General features: G+C 37.6%; 1 protein-coding gene across 2 annotated transcripts in view; it reads left to right on the top strand.

Moving 5' to 3' along the window:
• ACVR1 (activin A receptor type 1) overlaps window positions 1–21546 on the top strand; it is a gene marked incomplete at its 3' end in the record, with an annotated part of 55806 nt that extends 34260 nt beyond the window's left edge. For both annotated transcript variants that reach the window (XM_084255053.1, XM_084255052.1), the window contains exons 6-9: window positions 2234–2509; window positions 6180–6377; window positions 20398–20528; window positions 21412–21546. In XM_084255053.1, the coding sequence (XP_084111179.1) occupies window positions 2234–2509; window positions 6180–6377; window positions 20398–20528; window positions 21412–21546 (740 nt within the window). The remainder of the gene's footprint in view (window positions 1–2233; window positions 2510–6179; window positions 6378–20397; window positions 20529–21411) is intronic.
• Between the last annotated feature and the right edge of the window lie 1359 nt (window positions 21547–22905).

Genomic DNA, 22905 nt, shown 5'->3' with positions numbered 1-22905 from the left:
ATAGGGGGTTTAGGGATAGTGTGAGAAGAAAAATTTCTTCCTTCCTTCGTTCATTTTCATTCATTCATTCATTCGCTGTTCTCCCTTGGTTAGAGAAATCAGTAGAGGCTACACTAATATAGAACAGTAATTTAATTTCTGTTGAGTGGTTCTTTTATAGTTTGAAATATTTATTTTTGAGAAAGCCATTAAAGATTAACATCGTTTGGTTTAAAATGATGGTGCAGGAACATTTTCTTGAGCAAGAATAACTAATCTCTAAATACACATTTTGATTCATATCATGGCCAGCTAAGGACTCCAGGAGTAATAGCTCTGGGGAGCCAAAATCAGACTGGAGAAGAGGGGAGAAGTGAGGGACTTAGGCAGCTGTCAGCACTGGCTCAGTGGCAGGGGATCAAGGCTTGGAAATGTTACTCAGTTCATTTTGCAGATGTCCTATGATACAGATGTCAAACTCTCTGAGCGGAAGTCAGCTTGTTTGGGGGGCCATGTGGTATTATGGGGAAAGAGCATGGTTCTGGAACCAAACTGTCAGAAACATTACTGATCATTTCCTTCATGTATTACAAAGAATGCATGTGAAGTGCCAGGCACGTTGCTAGTACTCTAATAAACACTTCCACTGTTGATGGTGATGATCAAATAGGGGATCCTTCTCTATTTCAGAATCTTCCTATGCAAGGTGTGCATAGGAAGCTAGTACAAAACTTGGCATCGGTTGCAACTTAATAGCTAAGTGATCCTTGGCATCTCCTAGCAGCAATTTTATTTTTTTGTAAAATGAGTATAACGATATTTATCTTACTGGTCTTCTGAGAAAAACAATCCCATCAGTAAATGTATGTAAAAGTGACATAAGTTTTATATAAAGGACTATGCAAATGCAAGGCATTTTTATGTATTTTCTTTTTATTTTACACTTTCACAAGTCATGTAATTCTTAAGTCACATCTATCTTTTGAGAAAAAATTTTCTCTTCTATTTATGTCTCAAACTTCACTGTCCATAAGTTTATGTGTATGTATGTATCCATGTGTGTGTGTGTGTGTGTGTGTGTGTGTACATGTGCAATGCTAGGAACGCACCTCTGTAGCAGAAGAGTACACAGTTATCACAATTTATTTCATAGGTTTGGAAGTTCGAAGTTTTTTCGGTCACCTCATATGTCCCCTCACAGAATGTCTAGAAAAATCTCTTCCTACTTCTTTGTATCAGTTAATATCACACTCCTTTTCAGACCAGCTCAGTCATCACTTCATAATGCAGCCTGTTAAATCATTGGATCTGAATTATGATTTCCTACTCTGGGCTTGTATTGCCATTTACAGATATACATGACTTTATTTCTCATATTACAATTTTCTCCTTTTTATATCTGTCTTTTTCTCTAGCAGCATTATCTTGGTTTTCCTGTGTGGCTGACGGTGCATTATCAGTACTTGTTATATTTGATTGGCTCCTTATTTCATGAATTAGTCGATTATTTAATATAAACTATTTTACATCTGAATGGACATAGTCCAGAGAGCATATGAGAGTTACTCAATGTTACAGAGATAATCACAGGCAAAGTCAGGACTAGAATACAGATATCTGGGTTTTAGGTTTTGTTTTGTTTTGTATGGTTGGTGAATAATTGTGCTTGGACTGTCAAAGTACAGTGAAGAGCTTGGCCTTATTATGGGTAAGCAGAAAGATGATATTCCTATCTAGATCTTTTTTTTTAAAGATTTATTTATACAAGACCTGGGGTACAGGCCAGAGGCACGGGAGGGTGAGAGGATTCACCAGTTAGAGCTGGGAGTAGAACAGGCAGACAGACTGAAAGCACTGCTGAGGGGAGCAGCAGATGAGGCAGGAGATGTCTGCCACGCCATGTGGGTATCTCCCTGGCCGGCCGGGAATCAAACCCACGCTGCAGAGGGTGTGGACAGCCTCACAGCGCTGCGCTCAACCCACTGTGTCACCAGGAGGCCCTCCTATCTAAATCTTCATGCAATGAAACTATTTTTTAATGGATTACTTTATAATGGAAATGAATGTGAAATTTTCCTGTTAATTAGCAGTGTCTTTTCAGGAATATTAGTTTTTTCCTCTGTAAATCACTTTTCATAGTAATTGGTAATTTTTGGCTATAGATGATGTTTACTGTATGGGTCACTGTTTCTGCCTACTAAAAATTGCACTGAGGGATTTTCATGTTTGTTAATTTTGTTCTTGCTCTTTCCAGGTTTCATTGCTTCAGATATGACATCAAGACACTCCAGTACCCAGTTGTGGTTAATCACACATTATCATGAAATGGGATCACTGTACGACTATCTTCAGCTTACTACCTTGGATACAGTTAGCTGCCTGCGAATAGTTCTGTCTATAGCTAGTGGTCTGGCACATTTGCACATAGAAATATTTGGGACCCAAGGGAAACCAGCCATCGCTCATCGAGATTTAAAGAGCAAAAACATCCTAGTTAAGAAGAATGGACAGTGTTGCATAGCAGATTTGGGTAAATTTTTAAAAATATTATTTAATGATCATTTTTGTTTGTTATAGTCTGATGTTTATCAGATTTCTTCCTTTTCATCACCCACATTCCAACATTTTGCTATGAAAATTTTCAAACATGTAGATAAGCTGAAAGAACTTCATAGTAAACAACTGTGTACCCAAGCACTTAGATTCTCTCACTGACATTTTAATATTCTTACACTTTATCACAATTATGTGATAAATTATCCTATTTGCTGATAAACCATTCACTATTTCAGAGTAAATTGTAGACAAAAAAGCTCTTCTCTCCAAGGACGTCCGTATGCAGAATACTATGTTGTCTGAGTTCGTTTACTTTCTTTTCATGATGATGAAAGACACAAATTTTAGGTATACAGTCTCAAGTGTTTTTGACAAATCCATAAACTCCATCCTTGCTGAGATACAGACCTTCCCAGGAAGCTGTCAGTAGAAGTTACTACATCATGATTGTTCAGTCAGTCCACCCTTAGAAGTGACTAGTGCGGTTGCATTCTGATTTCATAAACCTCTGCACAAAGTAGGTCCATATGACTTACCGAATGAGAGTTACTCTTAAAGGTGGTTTCTAAAGTTCTTCTATAGCAAAGGCAAAATCATCCATCAAGAAAGAGAGAAAAAATACCCCTAACTCATTTATCCTGCACGAATATCACATGGTTCTGGTGTTAGAGTAATAATGCGTACTGTGGCCTTAATTATATATTATAAATAAAATTATTTTCATTTATAGTGGCATTTGATATAATGCCATATTTATCCTAAACCCCTAGAATATTGGCTGTATAATTATACTAGTGAGAACTGAATTGCAATATTGGTTATTTATTTTAGTGGGCTATTGAGGATCCTCCCTCTGTGATTTACTAACGGCTTATGTTATATTTATACCATTGTAGACTTAGACAGGGTAGCTCTAATTATATAGGTAATATTTTTTGTTTATAAACACAAGTGATGTGATATGTTAAAAAATTTATTTTTCTTAATTTATTCAGAGTTTCATATTGAGAAAATATTTTACAATGTTTTCCACATGTCAAAAGAAAAATATTGAGGATAGCATTGAAAGGGCATGACCCTGAAGCTCGTTGTGGTGTAGAAGAGTTTTGTGGTTATGTCTTCACTTTTGGAATTGGAATAATTTAGTTTTTTTTTAAAGATTGATTTATTTATGCATACAAGAACTGAGGTACAGGCCAGAGGTGCAGGGGATAAGAGGGCTCACCAGAGACATAGTGCGGAGTAGAAAGGTGGATTGACTGAAACACACTGCTGAGGGGAGCAGCGGGCGAGTGTGGAGAGGTCTGCTGCACCATGTGGGTTGCTCCCTGGCCTGCCGGGGATCAAAGTCGTGTTGCAGAGGCTGCGAATTGCTTCATAGTGCTGTGCTTAACCCCTTGCGCCACCCGGGGGGCCCGAGTTGTGGGATCATTTAAGTTTCCTAGTTACTCACCCAGTGGTGCACTTCTGTGCCGGTCTTTTCAGTTGTTTTCCTGCCCTGGTGCTGTCCTGCTTACTGTCATTGCAGGTGGATTTGCAAGGTTGCCTTCAAAGTTTCACACTGCACGCTACTGTGTTGTTTGAAACTTTCATAATGTAGTGTTTATATATTACTCATGTTACTGAGCACCAATGATGTCTACCTGATAGGATTCTTGTAAGAATCAGAAATTGTTAAATACTTGGCAAATAAGCATTCCAACAGTAGCAGCTGTTGCAGTCCATTGATCTAGGAAAGTTGGACAAATTGAGGCAGCTCTTGGCTTTGGTTACGACGACGCGGTGGGGAGGGATTGGGAGGAGTTCTGCAGTAAGTCCACCTAAATCATTCTCCAGTGCATTTCTTTTGGCCTGTAGCCTTCCATTTGTCCATGAATTGAATGGATTTGTCCAAAAATCTGTTAAGGGGCCATTAGTCAGGGACTAGATCCCTGATACAGGGGACAGCACCTATGAGACCATACCTTGCATGTAATTTTCCATTTTATTCCCAGAAGTTAAGCATCATTCATTAGAATTATGTTCTTAATATTGTAGAAGTGTCACTTTTCTATTTTTCCAACTTTTTATAAAATTTCAAACACATAGTAAAGTTGAAGAATAGTATAATGATCACTCATAATCACAACACTTAGATTCAACACCTGTTAAAATATTGCTTTATTTGCTTTGTCTATTTGTGATTGTATATATTTGCTAACCCATTTGAAAATAAGTTGCAGATATCACAACACTTTACTCCTAAATACTTCCAAATATATCCTCTAAAAATACTTCAAAATACATCTGTATGGTTTATTATACCTAAAAATTATTGATAATGCTCTAATTTCATTTAATATCCATTTTGAAAATGTTTCAGAGCAGATGCCAGAAACAGTAGCAACACTGGGAAAAAGACTAATGCCTGAAGAAATAGAGCCATAGGGTTCACTAGTCAGTTCACAGTCAAGGGATGTGGATTTTTAGTGAACTTGGATACATTTTTAAACCACCATAGCTGGTATCTCCAAGTTCCATTTAAACTGTGCTACTTGTTCCATTTAAACTGTGTTATTTGACTCTTGGTTATGGAAATGATGGAGGGGCATATTTGATCTGAGAAATGTTCACAGTGGCCATAGAAACTTGGAGTTGGCATAAAAATAAGGGAGAGAAACCAATCCGATTTAGTCAAATGCAGCTGCTGATCCTTTGCTAATCAGGCTGAGCTAACACATGCGCTCTCTCCCTGGAGTTATGTGGAGTGTTTGTCCTGCACGCGCAAAACCATGAAGTGGGAGGAGAGGTACCCTCTACAGGTGGCTTAAAGGATTCCCAAAGGATCATTGGGTTACACAGGTTTTTAGGGCTATCTTGCTCCTTTTTGGTACTTTTTATTATTTCAAGTGTTACAGGAATTATTTTCAGTTGGTCTGTAGATACACAAGACCTGATTCCTTATTCAAATAAACTGTCCATATATGTTTATCTCCCCTGTGTTTGTGAGGAATGCCAAGTCCCTCTAATTGATTAAGGAATTCTGAGTAGGAGTCATGGTTTAGGAAATGCTTCCAAGTCATTTAATGTGAGTTATGCCTTGAATTGAAGTTCAATTTAATGTTTATATATGACTATAGAGAAAGGCTGATGAATCTTGTCATCACTAATGTTCAAGTGAGTACTTCTTTAAGGATGGAGCAATGCCTCTAGCAGCCTGTTCTTTATGCTGTGACAGGTCACCTCAAATTCTCAGTCTCATTTTTGAAGTTTTGGTTCAGTCTAGTGGAAGATGTGGTGGCGCTTGAGGCTTAAGTTGCTTTTGTTAGCCCACTTTGAGTCTCCCATTTAATGTGAATCTGTTTTCCTGTGAACTTCTAACACTGGCCTCATTGGTTTATTGTTTACTCAAGCATGTTGTCTCTGAAGTTCATATATTAACTTAACAGATTCAGAATATTTCTGGCATTTGCCCTTTTTCCTGCTCTCATAGAAGTCATAACAGACTTCTGTGTCTAAATATAAGTTACCAGAGATCAGAGTGTAATGCAACAGTGACTATGGGCACCACAAGAGGGCGCTTTTGATTGGGGTTCATTTAAAATTCTTCAGCAGTCCTCTGTAAAGGAAATGAACTAACTGACACTCTGTCTTCTTCCTTTTAGGCTTGGCAGTCATGCATTCCCAGAGCACCAATCAGCTCGATGTGGGGAACAACCCCCGTGTGGGCACCAAACGCTACATGGCCCCTGAAGTTCTAGATGAAACCATCCAGGTGGATTGTTTTGATTCTTACAAGAGAGTTGATATTTGGGCCTTTGGACTTGTCTTGTGGGAAGTGGCCCGGCGGATGGTGAGCAATGGTAGGTGTCTGATCTAACAGAATGATGGACTCGTCCATCCAGAACCTCTAGATTCTGCTACCTTTAAAAGGGCAAAGGGAATATTTAAGTCCGTATTTTTCCTTGATTCATACTCATCCGAGTACTGGTATTTATATTTGACTTATGACTGGTAGGTACAATGTAATGGCATTATGTTTCAGCTACCCAAGAGAAAATGTTTGAGAAAGTATATTTTTGGAAAAGACTAGTCATTCCATTTTTTTTTCTTTTGGCTAGAACATATTTCATTTTCTTCTTTCCTCCAACTTCCTATTCTGCCTTTCTTCCCAAATTCCTTTTCCTTTGGTTCTTTTGATAAGTGAGGTTTAGTGTGTGAAGAATGTCCAAATAAGTCAGGTGAATTTTACTGTTTTAGATAATTTACTTTTAATGGCGAAATGACTGAATTGTGCCCTCAAAATTAACTCCTTTTTAAGAAACAGGCCCTCCCTCTGAATATGTGAAACTTCAATTCAGGAAAGCCTCAATAGGAGACTTTTGCTGGTCATCTTATAAATTTCATGAAACTGTATTGCTTTAGCAGTTAGGAAGCATATGTCAATCATTTTCAATGTCCCCATACTAAACGCTTATATTTCGTGTATCCAAATCAGCCACAGATACTTTGTTGAGCTTTAAGTACATTGTACTCTGAGAGCACTAAGTATACTCATTCAAATTGTACATGCCTCATCTACCCACAAAGTGGTTATTATAGTACTCTTGAATTGACTAAATCAACCTCTTCATATCTTCACAACTGGAAATCTTATTTAACAGAGGATGTGCCTGAAATTACTCCAGGAAAACAGGAGAAAATGTCATATACTTAGACTAATATTCATTTGCAAAGACACTTTACCCTCCTGTGACCCATTAGAATCCAGGCTTGAAGTGTTAAAAAATGGTGTACAATCTTAACAACTGTGCTTCATTCCACCTTCCACTTGTATTTTCTTATAAAGATTGAGTTTCTTGGGATAGTCATAATTTCGTGAATAATGCAGTCAGAATAGGTTCTGTGAGAGAAGTGGAATCTGGATAATTTAATGCAGTTTTAATATGCAGTAATTAAAATTGGCATGCCCCTTGTCTTAGAATGTTTTGATGCATGGAATGGTTTATTTATTTGAGAATTAGTCCATATATAAATAGATTGAGCCTTATAAAGTAATGCTAGTTCTTTTGTGGATAAAAGCAATCACTGCTCACAACAAAAAGTATGTCATCTTTTATTGTGCAAAGGGCCTCTGACAAACATCTGTCCTGGTATCAAATAGCTTGTCATTCTTTGGGGGGGTGGGGGGGAAGGTGTCTATTGCTGTATCCTCCTCATCAGGGGAGGATCTAGCATCAGCACCTCCACCTCAGGGGAGGTGGGGAGGGGAGGAGGAGAGGGAGGGTGGGGAAGGGGAGAAGGAAGGACGGTAGACAAGGACACCTTTAGGTGGCACTAGCGGGCAAGGCAGAGGCGCCCGCCGCCCTGTCTATGGGTTATCTCCCTAGCCGGGGATTGAACTCAGGCCACTGTGGCTGGCAGCGCTGAGCCTTAACCCCTAGGCCACAAGGGAGGCCCTTCCACAGTTGTGTTTTTAACCAGGTTTAAGGTATTTGAGAACTTACAACCCAGAAGCAGCTGGCTTGAGTGAGCCAACATTTTCAAACAGTTGTGCTTTTGCTGCCACACTGAAAAGTAAGTTTTAAATGCAACTTTAAATCAGTAAAATCCACTCAAAGTGAAATTCGGTGTTACCAGTTAAACACAGCGAAGGTGATGAGTTAAACTGTCCCCAGAATGTGACCTGAATTTTGTTTTAGCTCTTGTTCTAGCTTCCCAACACACGCCCACTGCTCTCTGGGGAGCTTGCTGGCCTCTGTCAGTCTCAGAAAACTGGGAACAGCTGGTCCTAAGGGGTCTTCTCTTCCCCCCTCTGCTCCCAGAGGCAGTGACATTCCTGGTGCTGTGGAGCCCAAAGAATTGCTGTTCATTCCGGTAAACAAAGGTGATTCTAAAAATGAAAAAATGAAGTGGAACATGTAAGATAGCTTTACAAATAGAAAAATTTTGTCTTTACTCACCTGGTTCAAATCATGACAAAAATGTAGAATTACATAGATTCCCTAAGATATTATTGACCAAGTCAAGCAAGAGGGCTCCTCTATTCTGTTAAAATCCACCTAATTCTCTTTCTGTTTTCAAGAACTTCCTAAACCATGTCTTTCATATTTTAATAGTTTTGTTGAAATGGGTAAAATGTCAAAATAAGCTACATTTTTTAAGTTTTTTTAATTTGGGGATAGATTTAGGTCATCATGTTAGCTATGTGTTGCCCATGTGAGGTTATGCTAAATTTTTGCACTTTTCTGTAAATTGAGACTATGGAGCCAAGTTTTTTAAGTTTAGCCTAAAATTGGGCATTATGGTAGGTCTCAAAAGCAATTAAAACTAGTAAACTTACCACCTAATTCTTCCTTGATCTGGTCCTTGACAGCAGTTTTCAGGTCCTTTTCAGGTTATAAACAGACTTTTGTTCCAGTTTGTATCTAAAGTTTCCAACACCATTGTGAGATCCCTGGAATTACTTTATGCTTTCATCATACATGCTAGGAGTATGTGCATTAGCATGATATTCTAGTAAACATTGCATTAAAAATAAAAAGGCAGCTCAGGATGAGCTCTTCTGTTAGTCACTTGCTCCTGAATTTTTAAGGGCATTTTTAGTCAGAAGTTCCTTCAAAGTAATTAAAGAACTGGGTAATGAAGTTAAACTAAAGTTGATAGATGATAAAAATGCATTTAAGGCCTATGTTGATTGATGTTCTAGATCTTTGAATAATTAGGTACCTCAAATGCTGTTAACATGATGAGCAAAAGGTGATGTCAGAAATAAAGGGATATTTTAAAGGTGGCTATTTGAATATTCTTCAGTCTTAATGTATATGTATTTTGAACAATATACTCTAAGAATAAATTGCTATTTGTGAGTGCTACAATATAGCCCTTAGCATTAGGTATGTTTCCCTGTTATACCCTAGCTATGTCCCATTTACTTGTACCTGTACCCTTCGAGTTCTCTAGTGTTTTACCCCACCAAATCTAACTTTATAGAAGGCTTATATAGAGTATTATATGTGTTTTTACCTTTGCAGTGAATTGCATGTGCTAATGGTAACCACAGCTTTTTAAAAAGTTGACATAACTAAATGTTCTTATATATCACTCTAATCCTTTAATTAAAAAAAAAAAAATTGGCATGCCCTTACGGCAGCTTTTTTCCACCTTCCTAACAGCAGAGTGTCTGCTTTGCACAAACTTAAAGGGTATCAAAGCAAATGCTCTATATTAAGCACACACACGCACTATGACCTTACAGTTAATTTACTTTTTTTTTTTTTTTTTGATCAAGTCATGAACATTTTCTTGGTAATTGTTTCTCAATCGGGAGCTACTGACTTGTATGTTGTGCCATTTAAGTGCCTTGAGAATTGTTTGCAACAGATATTGTTTTGCTGATTTATAATGTTCTGAACTTTGTCTGAAATTGCACATCAACTTCATTTCTCCATCCCTTCCCCAATAATTCTTGAGCACCAGGCAAATAGAAAATCTAATTCTATTTATCTTAGCAGACAATTTAGAGGATTGGTACTATAATAAGCTATGTGGATGGGGAACTTGCCCCAAATGAAGAGGAAGTTGCTATTCTGATGCCCATGGTGGTAGCATTTGCAGCTGTGGGTGTCGAGACTCACTAAGCAATCCTGTGTGATGAAAGCTGAACTTGGCAAAAACTTGGGATTTGGGCTTTGTAAAAGGACTCATGTTGCAAACTGATTCTCTCTGTCACAGGCATAAACCTGTGTGGCTTTTAAGGATCAGCTGTGATTAATAGTTTGAAGTTCTAATCATCCGAAAAATCATAAAAAGTAGAGGAAGAAAGAATACTTGGGTTGACATCAGTTAGAGTGTACTGGAATTCCTAAAATTTTGAGTTGGGCTTCTGTGGTATGGTCTGAAATTTCTAGGCAGGTAAAGGTAAGTTATTTTTCATTTTAAGCCAGTTACTGCATCTTGGTGGTGACTAATTTGATATTTTCTCTCTCAGTGCTTTTCTCCCAATAGTCACACACACATCGTTTCATTGCAGACTTAAAAGTATTCAGTGCTGCTTGAAAATGTTTTATAACTATTTTTATTACTACCTCCATATAGAAAAAATGAGAATGAAAAGAAAAATACTGCTCTTAAATTCCAACAGTCCAGTTTCTTTCCATCACTTCTCTTTGGCTGATATATACATTGTTGACTAAATTCAATTCTGTACTACCTTTTCCTGGCTACACCACAGTTTACTAAGTTAACCCTTTCCATATTGCTAGACATCCAGTCCCCTCCCTTTGGGGCCTATGGTAGACAGCTTTGTTTCATATAACTATTTGGGGAATTCTTAGTATAAAAAGAGGTAACTTAATAGGTCTGAGTAGGGATGATTTTGCAGCTTGACACATATACCAAGTTGCTTTCCAGAAGACTTGTTCTAATTTACAATATCCCCCTGACCCTAGGGTGTGATGGACCTATTTCACTTTCTTACCAGTTGTAGGAACTTTCATTAAAAGAATATGCATTTTTAAAATTATATATAAAATGCACCTTATTTGAATATATGAATATCTTAAGAACGTCATTATAATTATGAGTCGTTTGAGTCCATTATAAAAATTGATGACCAAATAGTTCTCCTGGAGCAGTAATCCTCAAGTGAAATATAAAATGAGTATAAAAATATATTGCATTTCTATTTTCATTGGCATTTTACCTTTATTTGCTACCAATAAGCTTCATGCTGTTTTTGTACAGGAAATGAGAAAGCCATTTTCACATCTGAAGATTTCTTAATGGTGTCATTTAGAATTTACTTTTGGTGTTTAGTTTGACACTGAATTTGGCATTGGTAGGAAGGAAAATGGGTTTCTCACCTTTTCTATATGAATACTGTATATGAACTTACGGCAGGGTTTGCTTCAACTGACAGTTCTTAAACTGAAATGTGTATCAGAACACCTACAGCAAGTGCTAGGACCCAGAGTTTCTAATAGGTAGAGATGGACAGAGAATTTCTCCTTCTAATGTGGCACCAGGTAATGCTGTTGCTAGATCAGGGGCCATACTCTTGAGATCCTGAGTTAAAATGGACTAAGTTGAATCAGTCTCAGCTGGGCCAGGAAACAGACACACCCCTGGATGCAACAGAAAAGTTTCTGGTTACTGAGTTCAGTTAAATGTGCATTATCTTATTCTCAAGATAAATGGATATATGATAACTGGGCTTGTGACATTTAGCTTTGGTCCGAATCTAAAACCTTTGAAAACCCTTTCCACGAACTCCTGTAGCATTGTCCCTTCTGAGCTAATAAGTCATTTTTCTGGAGTCTCACACTTTGTATTATATCTTGTTTGGATCTCTGTATGCAGAAAATTCACAGTGCTGCAACACTGGTCATGTTAATACATTTGAAAACCAGCTTTTTTTTTTGGTATTAGCAGCACTTTATTATTATATATATATAATTTTTATATATATCTTACATCATTCTCCCTTTTTGTACAATGCATACTTTCTCCTCTCACATTTAGTCCCTGTAAATTTCCCACTACCAGTTCACCTGTGCACCATTACCATAGTCTGTGTTCTTCCCTCCCCTGCAGTCTTTGATTAATAGTTGCCTGTTAGTTTATTATATAAATATATTTTCCTGATCCCTTATTTGGTTCCTCCTATAAGTGAAACCATCTGACATTTTTGTCTTTTCTTTCTGGCTTATTTCACTGAGCATAATTCCTTCCATCTCCATCCATATTGCTGCGTGTGAATGGCATGAGTTTATTTTTTGATTGCAGAATAGTATTCCATTGTGTATATATACCACATCTTCTTGATCCAGTCATGTATTTTTTAGTATTTGGGTTGTTTCCATAGCTTACCTAATGTAAATAGTGCTGCAGTAAACATAGGGGTGCATGTATCTGTTTGAATTAATGTTTTTGTGTCCTTTGGGTAGATTCCTAGGAGTGGAATAGCTGGGTCATATGGAAGCTCCATTTTTAGTAGTTTAAGGAACCTCCACACAGCTTTCCATAGTGGTTGGATTAGTTTGCATTCCCATCAACAGGGTAGGCGAGTTCTCTACATCCTCACCAACATTTGTTGTTGCTAGTATTTTTTTTTTGGAATGTGCCATTCTCACTGGTGTAAGGTGGTATCTGTGTGGTTTCAATTTGCATTTCCCTGATTACAAGTGATGAACATTTTTTCATATACCTGTTGGCCATTTGCATTTTCTCTTTGGAGAAGTGTCTTTTTAGCTCTTCTGCCCATTTTTTGACTCTCATCACCTCTTTGTAGATCTTTGTGATCAGTCCCTTATCAGTTGTATGGAGTACAAAATTTTTTTCCCAATCAGTACGGTGTCTCTTTATTTGGTTAATGTCTCTTTTGCTGTACAGCAGCTTTTTAATTTGATATCCCAGCTGTTCATCTTTTCCTTCACTTTCTTTGCTTTGGGGGAAGTGTCTTTAAAGATGTTAGTGAGATGGATGTCATGTAGTATTTTGCCTATATTTTCTTCTATATATTTTATGGTTTCAGGTCTTACTCTCCAAATCTGGAAAGTACATGTTTCAGGTGTGTGTCACTGTAAGTTATATAGACTGCATGAAGTTCACCACAAAAATGTCCAGTTTTGTTCTTCAGCAAACAATTGAAACTTTTACCAGGCTTACTTTTGTAACCACTCATTGGTCCTTTTAGTCTAAAAGTTTTATTTAGTTCATTTGGTTGGTTTCTCCATATACCAGTGAGTGAAATCATAGTGTTTTTTTATGTGACTGACTTCACTAAGCAAAATATCCTCTAGATTCATCCATGTTGTTGCATATAGCAGGATTTTATCTTTATTGTTAAAATGTCCCAAAAAGTATATCTCATAGAAAAATCTTTGGGACCAAGCTACATTTCTTATGGGGTGGATGCGAGGGAATACTTAAAAGAACAATAACTTAATTCTGAAACATTTTTTGATGGAACATTGTTTTACAACACTACATATGATTGAGAGATACAGGCTCATACTTCAGATGTGTGTGACAACATCACAAATACTACCAAAGCACACACAGTCCACCCTGCCTCTTCCCTCTAGTAGCTTTAATTTTATGGTCACATTTACAGGGTTTCTTTTTGGTTTGATTTTTCTGACCCTTTGTTTTCTCTATATTCCACATATGAGTGAAACCATCTGGTATTTGTCTTTCTCCTTTTGGCTTACTTTGCATAATCCCCTCCGGTTCTATCCATTTTGTTGGAAAGAGTTCATTTTTTTTTTTTTTTCAGTATTATTCCATTGTATATTAATGCCACATCTTCTTAATCCATGCATCTGTCATTGGGTACTTAGGTTGTTTCTAGTACTTGGCTACATAAGTAGTGCTGCAGTCGACATAGGGCTGCATATACTTTTTTGAATTACTGTTTTTGCATTCTCTGAGTAGATTCCAAGGACTGGAATTCCTGGATGACATGATAGATTTTTAATATTTTGAGAAACCCTTATACTGTTTAACATGGGACTAGCCCATGTTCCCAATAATGGTGGAGGTTTCCTTTCCCCCACATTCTTGTCAACACTTATTTCAGTGTTGATCTGTCTGGTGGGCTCTTCTCACAGGTGGTGAGATGGCATCTTAATTGTGGTTTTTATTTGCATTTCCCTGATGAGTAATGAGCATTTTTATCATGTGCCCATTGGCCATCTGTATGTCTTCTTTGGAGAAGTGTGTTTTTGAGTTGTGTAAGTGCTTTATAAATCTTGGATGTTAACCCCTTGTGAGATATATGATGTATAAATACTTTCCCCATTCAGAAGGGTGCATTTTTGTTTTAGTTTCTTATGCTCTGCAGTTTTTCAGTTTGACTTTTTTTGTTTGTTTGTTTTGTTTCTCCTGTTGGAGTCAAGTCCTTAAAGGTATTTGTGAAACCAACATCATGGAATGTTTCACCCATGTTCCCTTATGTGTTTTATGGTTTCAAGTGTTACATCCCAGTCTTTAATCCATTTTGAATTAATTTTTGTTTATGGTGAGAGATAGTGGTCTAGTTTACCCAGCTTTCCCAACATCATTTGTTGAAGAGAATTTCCTTTCTTCATTATATACTCTTAACTCCTGTGTAGTAGATAAACCCCCACTTACATGGACAGTTAATATCTTGACTCTGTTTTACTTCATTGATCTATGTGTCTGTCTTTATTTCAATACCATACTGTTTTTATCACTAAAGTGATACAGTTTGAAATCTGGGAGTATGTTACCTCTATTCTTCCTGCTTTTCAGGATTGCTTTGACTCTTTAGCTTCATTTATGGTTCCAAATAAATTTCAGTAATGTTTGTTATATTTCTTTGAAAAACAACCATTTACCTTGATACTATATTTATCTTTGGAGCTTGGATGAGTCTTCTGGAGACAGAAGGTTGGGTTTTGTTTCCGATCCAGCCAGCAACTCTGTGCCTTTTGAGCGGTGAGTTCATTCCATTTACATTTACGGTGATTATTGCTATATGAGGATTTGCTACAACCATTTTGTCTTTGTGGTTTTTCTGTCCTTGTTCAGTTTTTTTGTGTATTTTTTTTCTCTTTGATTAAGATAGGAGAGGTCTATTTGCAACCTCCTGCTGCTTTGTCTGTGAGGGCCTTTATTTCTCCCTCGTATCTGATGCAGAGTTTGGATGTAATTATTCTTGACTTTGTGACGTGCATAGTTCTGAGTGTCCATGAATTGCAGTGGGGGTGAGGGATAAGGACAAAACTGGCACACATGCCCAGTACCTAGCAAGAAACACAGCAGTCCAACTCCATTCCTGATTCAAAACCACTTGAGTTAGGGCATCTCACTGAGTGTGTGCTGTTGGGTTAAAGAAATACCTGAAGTACTTTTTAAACCTATAGCTAGTTGACAGCACCCCCTGGACTCCTTCAATTGATCTGGTATCATTTTGATGTGGACCATGGCATACAAATTGTTTCATAGGTCTGTGTTAAAGAAACAAATATACCTTTTTGAATCCTGTCTTACCAGGAAGAATGCCTTCCTGTAATCTCCATATTTCCCACAGTTCATTCATATTCCTACCTTCATGGTTTTGCTCATGCCCAAATTCCATTTGTACCATTATTTGCTTAATCTTTTCCTTTAAAATGACTTTTTAAAATTATTTTTACTACTAGAATTGGAAAAGTCAGTAGCACATGGAATAAATTGTAAGGTAATGAAAAAATAAGCAGTCAATCTGAACAAGTTTCATACATGAACCACATCAAATTTTCTCACGAGACCAAGATAAACCCTAGGTTAGAATCCTCTGAAGGCAAATATGAACCAATCTAATTCTCACTAGATGACTTTAGTTCTCATGCTCCAATTTCTAAAGGATTTTATCTCACCTATTATCTGTATATCAGATGTGACTTCTCAAGTTAGAGGACAGTGAAGAGGGACAGCATAATGTGGCAGGAGCAGTGCTGTGACACGTGGGTAGTACAGAGTGCGCCATATTTCTTTATCTCATCATTGGCTTCTGGTGAAGAATCCTAGGATATGAACAGGAAATTAGATTTAGTTTAGCTTGGCCACTCACACGTTTTCCTTAGTGGTCCTCAGTGGGAAGAGTGACCTCATGACCAACATCCCATTAGATCTCTTGTTTCCTCATCTTCTGGTGATTCAAACCATAGCCAGATCCTTTATCTGCAATTGAGAAATACCCAAAGCTTTGAAACCCCAAAACTTTTTAATTTGACAAAACATCTGAACTCATTTGGTAGTCAGGCCTGACCTAAATCGACATGAGTCTACTTATATGAACATTAAAACTAAACGCTGTATTTCCTTGTAGAAATAATCCCTCAGATTTTGCTAGGGTATCACAAAATATGGTGTGTTTCTCGTTACCTTTGTACAATCTGAAAAGCTCCAAATTCTGCAAACACCTTTAGCCTCAAGGATTTTAGCTAAGGGATTGTACGGACTTAAAACATTCTCTCAAATATGTACTTACAGTCTCTAATATGGCAGGTTCTGTTAGGCTAATGGTATGCAGTTCAGCAAAAGAAAAAAAAGATACCAAATTTTAAAGTGCCCATTGAAGTTTGAGTTGAAGAGACAGTTGTTATGAATTAGGAGAATAAGCCACTATGGTTGAGATGTACAGGGAGGGGACTCAGGATAGGAAGGAGGGCACTTGATTTTTTCTGGGGCTTTGGAGTTATAAACTCCAATGAGGTGAATAGAGGATACTCGGTACAAGCTTAGGATGATGTACAGGTGGCAATGAGAAAAAAATGAGAATGTTGACAGGCAAAGTTAATGGTGTGGGGAGTCGTGAAAGCGCCCCATTGGTAGAACTGCAGGTGGTTGCATTGTGGCTGATGCTCAGGTATGTAAAGCACTGAGGGGAATGAGGTTAATGGGGAATGAGCACAATCCCACAGGCAACTTTGGTGGAAGGACCATGCACGGAGGCAAGACAAAATGAACTTTTACCTTGGTTTTCTACTAAAAATCTTGCCAGAGGCCAAGGGCTCCAAGGGCGGATTGGAAGCAATGAAGACCTGTGAGTCCTAAATGCAGCTGTGAAGGGAGAAGATGAAGACCTTTGTCAAAGGAATTAATAGAGAGGGTCATGAAAAACACTGTTTCTGGAGACTTGGATTTTAGAAAAGACCACTCTGGTATTTCATACCTTTTGAAGCACTGTCTGTAGGTCTTTCTCGGTGATCTTCACCAGCTTTGTGATGTGCACTTTAAAGGTCCCATGCAGCAAAGAACCATGCAGCAAGCTAAGCATAGAGATACTGGTTAGTAGAGAAGCTATTTGCCCCAGAGAGGAGAAAACTTTCTACTAGACATATGCATGGGGGGGAAAAAAAAAAAAACTATTGTACAAATCACATACACCCACACAACTTTTGGCATATATAGAATATGAATAATTTCTCAGATTTCTTTCTCGTGGCCCTTTGAGTCACACCAGCTGCCTTACATGGAGAAACAAGGCCTGGCTCAGCGTGCCTGACCACCATGTAAGTGTGCGTCTTTGCCTGCGCGCCTGTATCCCCTCTTGTCTGTATCGCTCATTTGGCACTGGAGGTTCTTTGTATTTTTAGTTACTTTCCTGCATTTATGCTGTCCTCTTTGGTGGCTCACAGTTTGGCAGTTGCTTATTGACTGCTGCCTTCAAAAGACTTAGAGTTCACTTTTTTGCCTGGCTACCCAGATTGTCGCTTTCTGGCAGAAGTGAGGAACAGTTGTCAAGAAACTTCCTAGTGTAACACATTTCGTTCTGGCCCTAATCTCCCACTTTCCCTATTACCACGTGCACCCAATTTCAGTCATTGGAAATGTCCTTGCATTTCTCCAAGGTATGGGGTTCATTTGTAACCCCTGATCTTTGCCCCACGGCATTCATCCACCTGACATGCCCCTTCTGTCTTGCAAACTCTACCTTGCTGCTCAAGCTCCTAAAAGGCTGACTTTGCTTCCATTTGTGTCAGGTACTGAACATACCATGCAAGGATTTTCTTCTGAGATGTACTGAATGCCACATCCCTCATCCCACTTCTGGAAAATGCTTGTTTATAATTTATTCTACATATATCCTTTCCCAATATTCTGCTCTAACATCACCTTTTTTTTTCTTTTTTGTACCCCTAGTACCAAGCTTCTCTGACACACACAGGGCTCAAATGGTTATTGAATCAATTTAGGAATTTCAAGATATAGAGGGTCAAAACAATTGTTCTTTAAAAGATTTTTGTGTTCTAAGGAGAAAAGATAAACTCATCTTCCATTAGATTTTGAGACAAACAAGAGCATGTCTTATATATACTTCTATCCTAAACATTTAAGATGATAATCTGCACATGACAGATACATAATGTACTTTATACTGGCTGGTCTATAAAGTAATTGCTTTCCTTGACCAGAGGGAGAGCCATGTGACCGCTAGAGTTTAATCCCAAACCTATTTTAATCTGGAGATGCATGACAGGGTCAGACAGAAACACTCGACCAATAGTTGAAGGGAGTTCAGTGCAGGCATATCAGTTAAATGGTCTTTAATTTGATTGTTTTTGTGAAGAGGGAGCAGCATTTAATAACATTACAATATGTGAAATGTAAACACATGGGAAACCTTGAGCTTGGCAAGGGAAATTCACCATGGTTATCACCAGATATGGTTTCAAAAATTCAACGATGCCTTTTCTTTAGCATTTACAGGGAAAAAAAAAAAATCAAACTTAGTATTCCTGTGCACATTTATATAACCTTTCCCAAGTCAGGCAAGTACTCAATAGCTGGCTAGATTTTCAAGTTCTTAAACCAGGTTGTCAAATATATTCTTTCAGAAAAATTCAGAGATGGTAGAAAAACTCTTAATCGGTTTTATAAATTAATATGGTCCTTGCAAAAAAAAAAAAAGTACCTGGCCGATTTCATGTCCATTTGTATTTTATCTGGTATATCTTAGTACTGAAAGAACATTTGTTTGAATGCTTCCCAAGAGCCTTACAAGGTAAGTAGGGCCTCTAGGATAACACGTCCCACGATTATGGGTTTATGCCCAACATGAGCCATTTATGATTTTCCCGGAAAAGATTTAATCCAGTACCTAATGCACTACAAATGTAGTTATATAGTATGAATAAATTATTAGGCATAAGAATATAAATGAGAAGTTTTTAAACATAATTTAGGCTATGTTCCATGTTTCGGTAAACTTAGTTGACGAAAATGCAGTATTTCCTTTTCTTTTGTATAAATGGTTTTGTTTATATGGGTATTGAGAGAATGGATTCTTACTGTTAATTTTTCTCTGATAAATGAAGAGGGGATTGGAGCTTTTTGGGAACTAGAAAATTACAACTTTACTCAGATGCTTCCCAACAAACCTGTCCAGTATTTAGGAATAGAAGAATGTTACGTGGAGGAAGGAAGAGACAGTAAACCAAGTAATCCACTATCCTCATTGTTGAAGCTTTTGATGATGGGAAGGAAATGGATTTTCTTGGTTTCCTTTGTAGAAGGGGAAGAATCAATTCTCTAATTCCAAATGAAGTTTAAAATTTCTCCATTTGTGGAATTACACATCTTTGTGAAAAGGAATGGATGTAATTTTCTAAAAAAAAAAAAAAAAGGATTTTGAGGTGGTAGAAACCATGTAGTGGCATAAGCTGAAATTACACCTTCATGTTTGCTTGGATGTAAGAGGAGAGTTTATCCTTTTTAACCAATGACTGCACAGTGACTGTCCTGCTCAACATTTTGTGCTTTCAATCTGAAAGTAAATCAGAGGGCCATTAAACAGGTAACTGTCTGACAGGTAGGGGTACTCAGTACATATAAAACGATTGAGGAAATAAATTTTTCAGATTACATTACTTGCGTCCTTCCCAATGGGAGCTATTCATTTTATGGAAATCATTATTTTTCTTCTTGATCATTTCCTATATAAAAGGTATTTTGATGATGGCCTTTGATTATCTGTTTGCCTCTAAATTTGTGGAAGCTTTCGTTCTCTGTATGGTCTGAAACCACTAAATTCATCTTTTCTAGATGTCTGTTTTTGATCACACAGGAATTTTTGTTCTGGGTTTTGGTTTTCTATGTTCTGGTAGACATTAGAATTTATACATACTTTGAGCATTATGTTAATTATAATTACATGAGAAGTAGTGTATATTTTTTAATAATTACTCTTCCTCCATTTGCTGCAGGATTTCTATTACTGCTTTGTTGTCCACATATTTTAAAGACTATCTGTAGCTTTCAGAATCACCGTGAAGTCTGAGAAAGGTCATCAGTACTTTTTGCTGTCATATTAGAACCCTGGGATAATTCCAGTCTTTAGCTAAGCCCAACACAATTCTTGTCTGTGTGCAGGTATTGTAGAGGATTACAAGCCACCATTTTATGATGTGGTTCCTAATGACCCAAGTTTTGAAGATATGAGGAAGGTGGTCTGCGTGGATCAACAGAGGCCAAACATACCCAACAGATGGTTCTCAGACCCGGTAAGAGTGCCTGTTTCTTAGGTAGCTGTCCTGAGCTGCTTGCCTACTGCTGAGTTTCAATTTGCCCTAGTATTGGAGACCTCCCATAATTTTTTTTTTTTTAATAAATTTTATTGTTATATTCCCCATACAATTGCAGCCCCACCATTCTGACCCCAATCCCTCCCCTCCCACCCCCGCCCCCGACCTCCCATAACTCTTACTCCCTCTCCCTGTTTCATGTAAAAGGTCTTAGACTTAAGACAACTTAAGACTTAGCTGAGTAGTTTGACAAAATTTCAGTCTTAATAGAGCCATATCTTACAGGTTTTGCTAATGACAATTTTCTAATACTACCAAACTCCAAGAACTGAAACATTCATTATTGTGCCACTAGTCCAGAACTGCAGTCACATGTAAACTAAGGTGCTTTTAAGCTTTTTTCCATGTCTACATATTTGAAATTCCAAACATAAGCTGTTCAGTGCTCAAAATCCTTATTGCTTTTGTAAGTAGTAGAAAATCTAAGACATTGGGAAATGACCCTATCTGTAAATTTCAATATTAGCTCTGGGTTAGCATTACACTTGTAGCACCCATAAAACCATCAAAGGGTCCAGCCTGGCCTATGTAATTTACCTGATAAAGGTACTTGGTAGCATTAGGAGTCCAAAGGTGAGAGTTCATGGAGCTCAAGAGTGACTTCTTTAAAGCAAATAAAGCCTTGACCACTGATAAAGAGGATCGCAATAACATGACTAACTTCATGAGACCTGCAGAGTTCTACAAAAACAGTGGACACAATATCTACCCAGCTTCTGGGGTCACTAAAAAAAAAAAAACAAAAAAAAAAACACAATGCCTGACATTTTCTCACCATGGTGTTTGTTCTTTTTCTCCTCAGACATTAACCTCTCTGGCCAAGCTTATGAAAGAATGCTGGTATCAAAATCCATCTGCAAGACTCACAGCTCTGCGTATCAAAAAGACTTTGACCAAAATTGATAATTCCCTAGACAAATTGAAAACTGACTGTTGACATTTTCACGGTGTCAAGAAGGAAGATTTGATGTTGTTTTGTCCAGCTGGGACCTAATGCTGGCCTGACTGGCTGTCAGAACAGAATCCATCTGTCTCCCTCCCTAAATGGCTGCTTTGACAAGGCAGACATCCTACCCAGCCATGTGTTGGGGAGACACCAAAACCACCCTAACCTCGCTCAATGACTGTGAACTGGGCATTTCACAATTGTTCACACTGCAGAGACTAATGTTGGACAGACACTGTTGCAAAGGTAGGGAACTGGAGGAACACAGAGAAATCCTAAAGAGATCTGGGCATTAAGACAGTGGCTTTGCATATCTTTCACCTGTCTTCTAGACACTCCCCACGGGAAACTCAAGGAGGTGGTGAATTTTTAATCAGCAATATTGCCTGTGCTTCTCTTCTTTATTGCACTAGGAATTCTTTGCATTCCTTACTTGCACTGTTACTCTTAATTTTAAAGACCCAACTTGCCAAAACGTTGGCAGCATACTCCACTGGTCTGTCTTTGGATAATAGGAACTCAATTCGGCAAAACAAAATATAATGTCAGACTTTGCTGCATTTTACACATGTGCTGATGTTTACAATGATGCTGAACATTAGGAATTGTTTATACACAACTTTGCAAATTATTTATTACTTGTGCACCTAGCAGTTTTTACAAAACTGTTTCGTGCATATGTTAAAGCTTATTTTTATGTGGTCTTATGATTTTATTACCTAAATGTTTTTAACACTATACTCTGAAATGGACTTTTGTTATCAGTTAAATTCACATTTTAAGTGCTTCACATTTGTATGTGTGTAGACTGTAACTTTTCAGTTCATATGCAGAACATATTTAGCCATTACCCATGTGACGCCATCAAATATATTACTGATTTAGAAGCAAAGATTTCAGTAGAATTTTAGTCCCTGAACGCTGTGGGGAAAATGCATTTTCTTCGGAATTATCCATTATGTGCATTTAAACTCTGCCAGAAAAAAAAATAACTATTTTGTTTTAATCTACTTTTTGTATTTAGTAGTTATTTGTATAAATTAAATAAAATGTTTTCAAGTCAAAGTGAATTTTTTCAATGCATAAAAAAGATCTAACGAAGTGTTTTACTATAGGAACAATCTTAAAATTGAACTTTTCAAGACTGGTAATGAGTTTGAGGGCTATAAGGATGTTTTCCAGCTTGAATTTGTTATCGGATTTTTTTTTGGGGGAGGGCTTGGATTTTTTTTGGGGGGGGGCTATGATTTTATTTCTATCTTGCTCAGTTCCCCCAACTTTGAATTGAGGATAATAAGACCTGTTTTTGCCTTTCTCACAAAGCAGTTGAGTATGAATGAAAGGATGTTG

This window comes from Talpa europaea (assembly GCF_964194135.1).
Source record: "Talpa europaea genome assembly, chromosome: 1".
Taxonomy (NCBI): domain Eukaryota; kingdom Metazoa; phylum Chordata; class Mammalia; order Eulipotyphla; family Talpidae; genus Talpa; species Talpa europaea.
The sequence above is the reverse complement of the archived record's forward strand: the minus strand, read 5'-3'. Positions and strand labels throughout refer to the sequence as shown.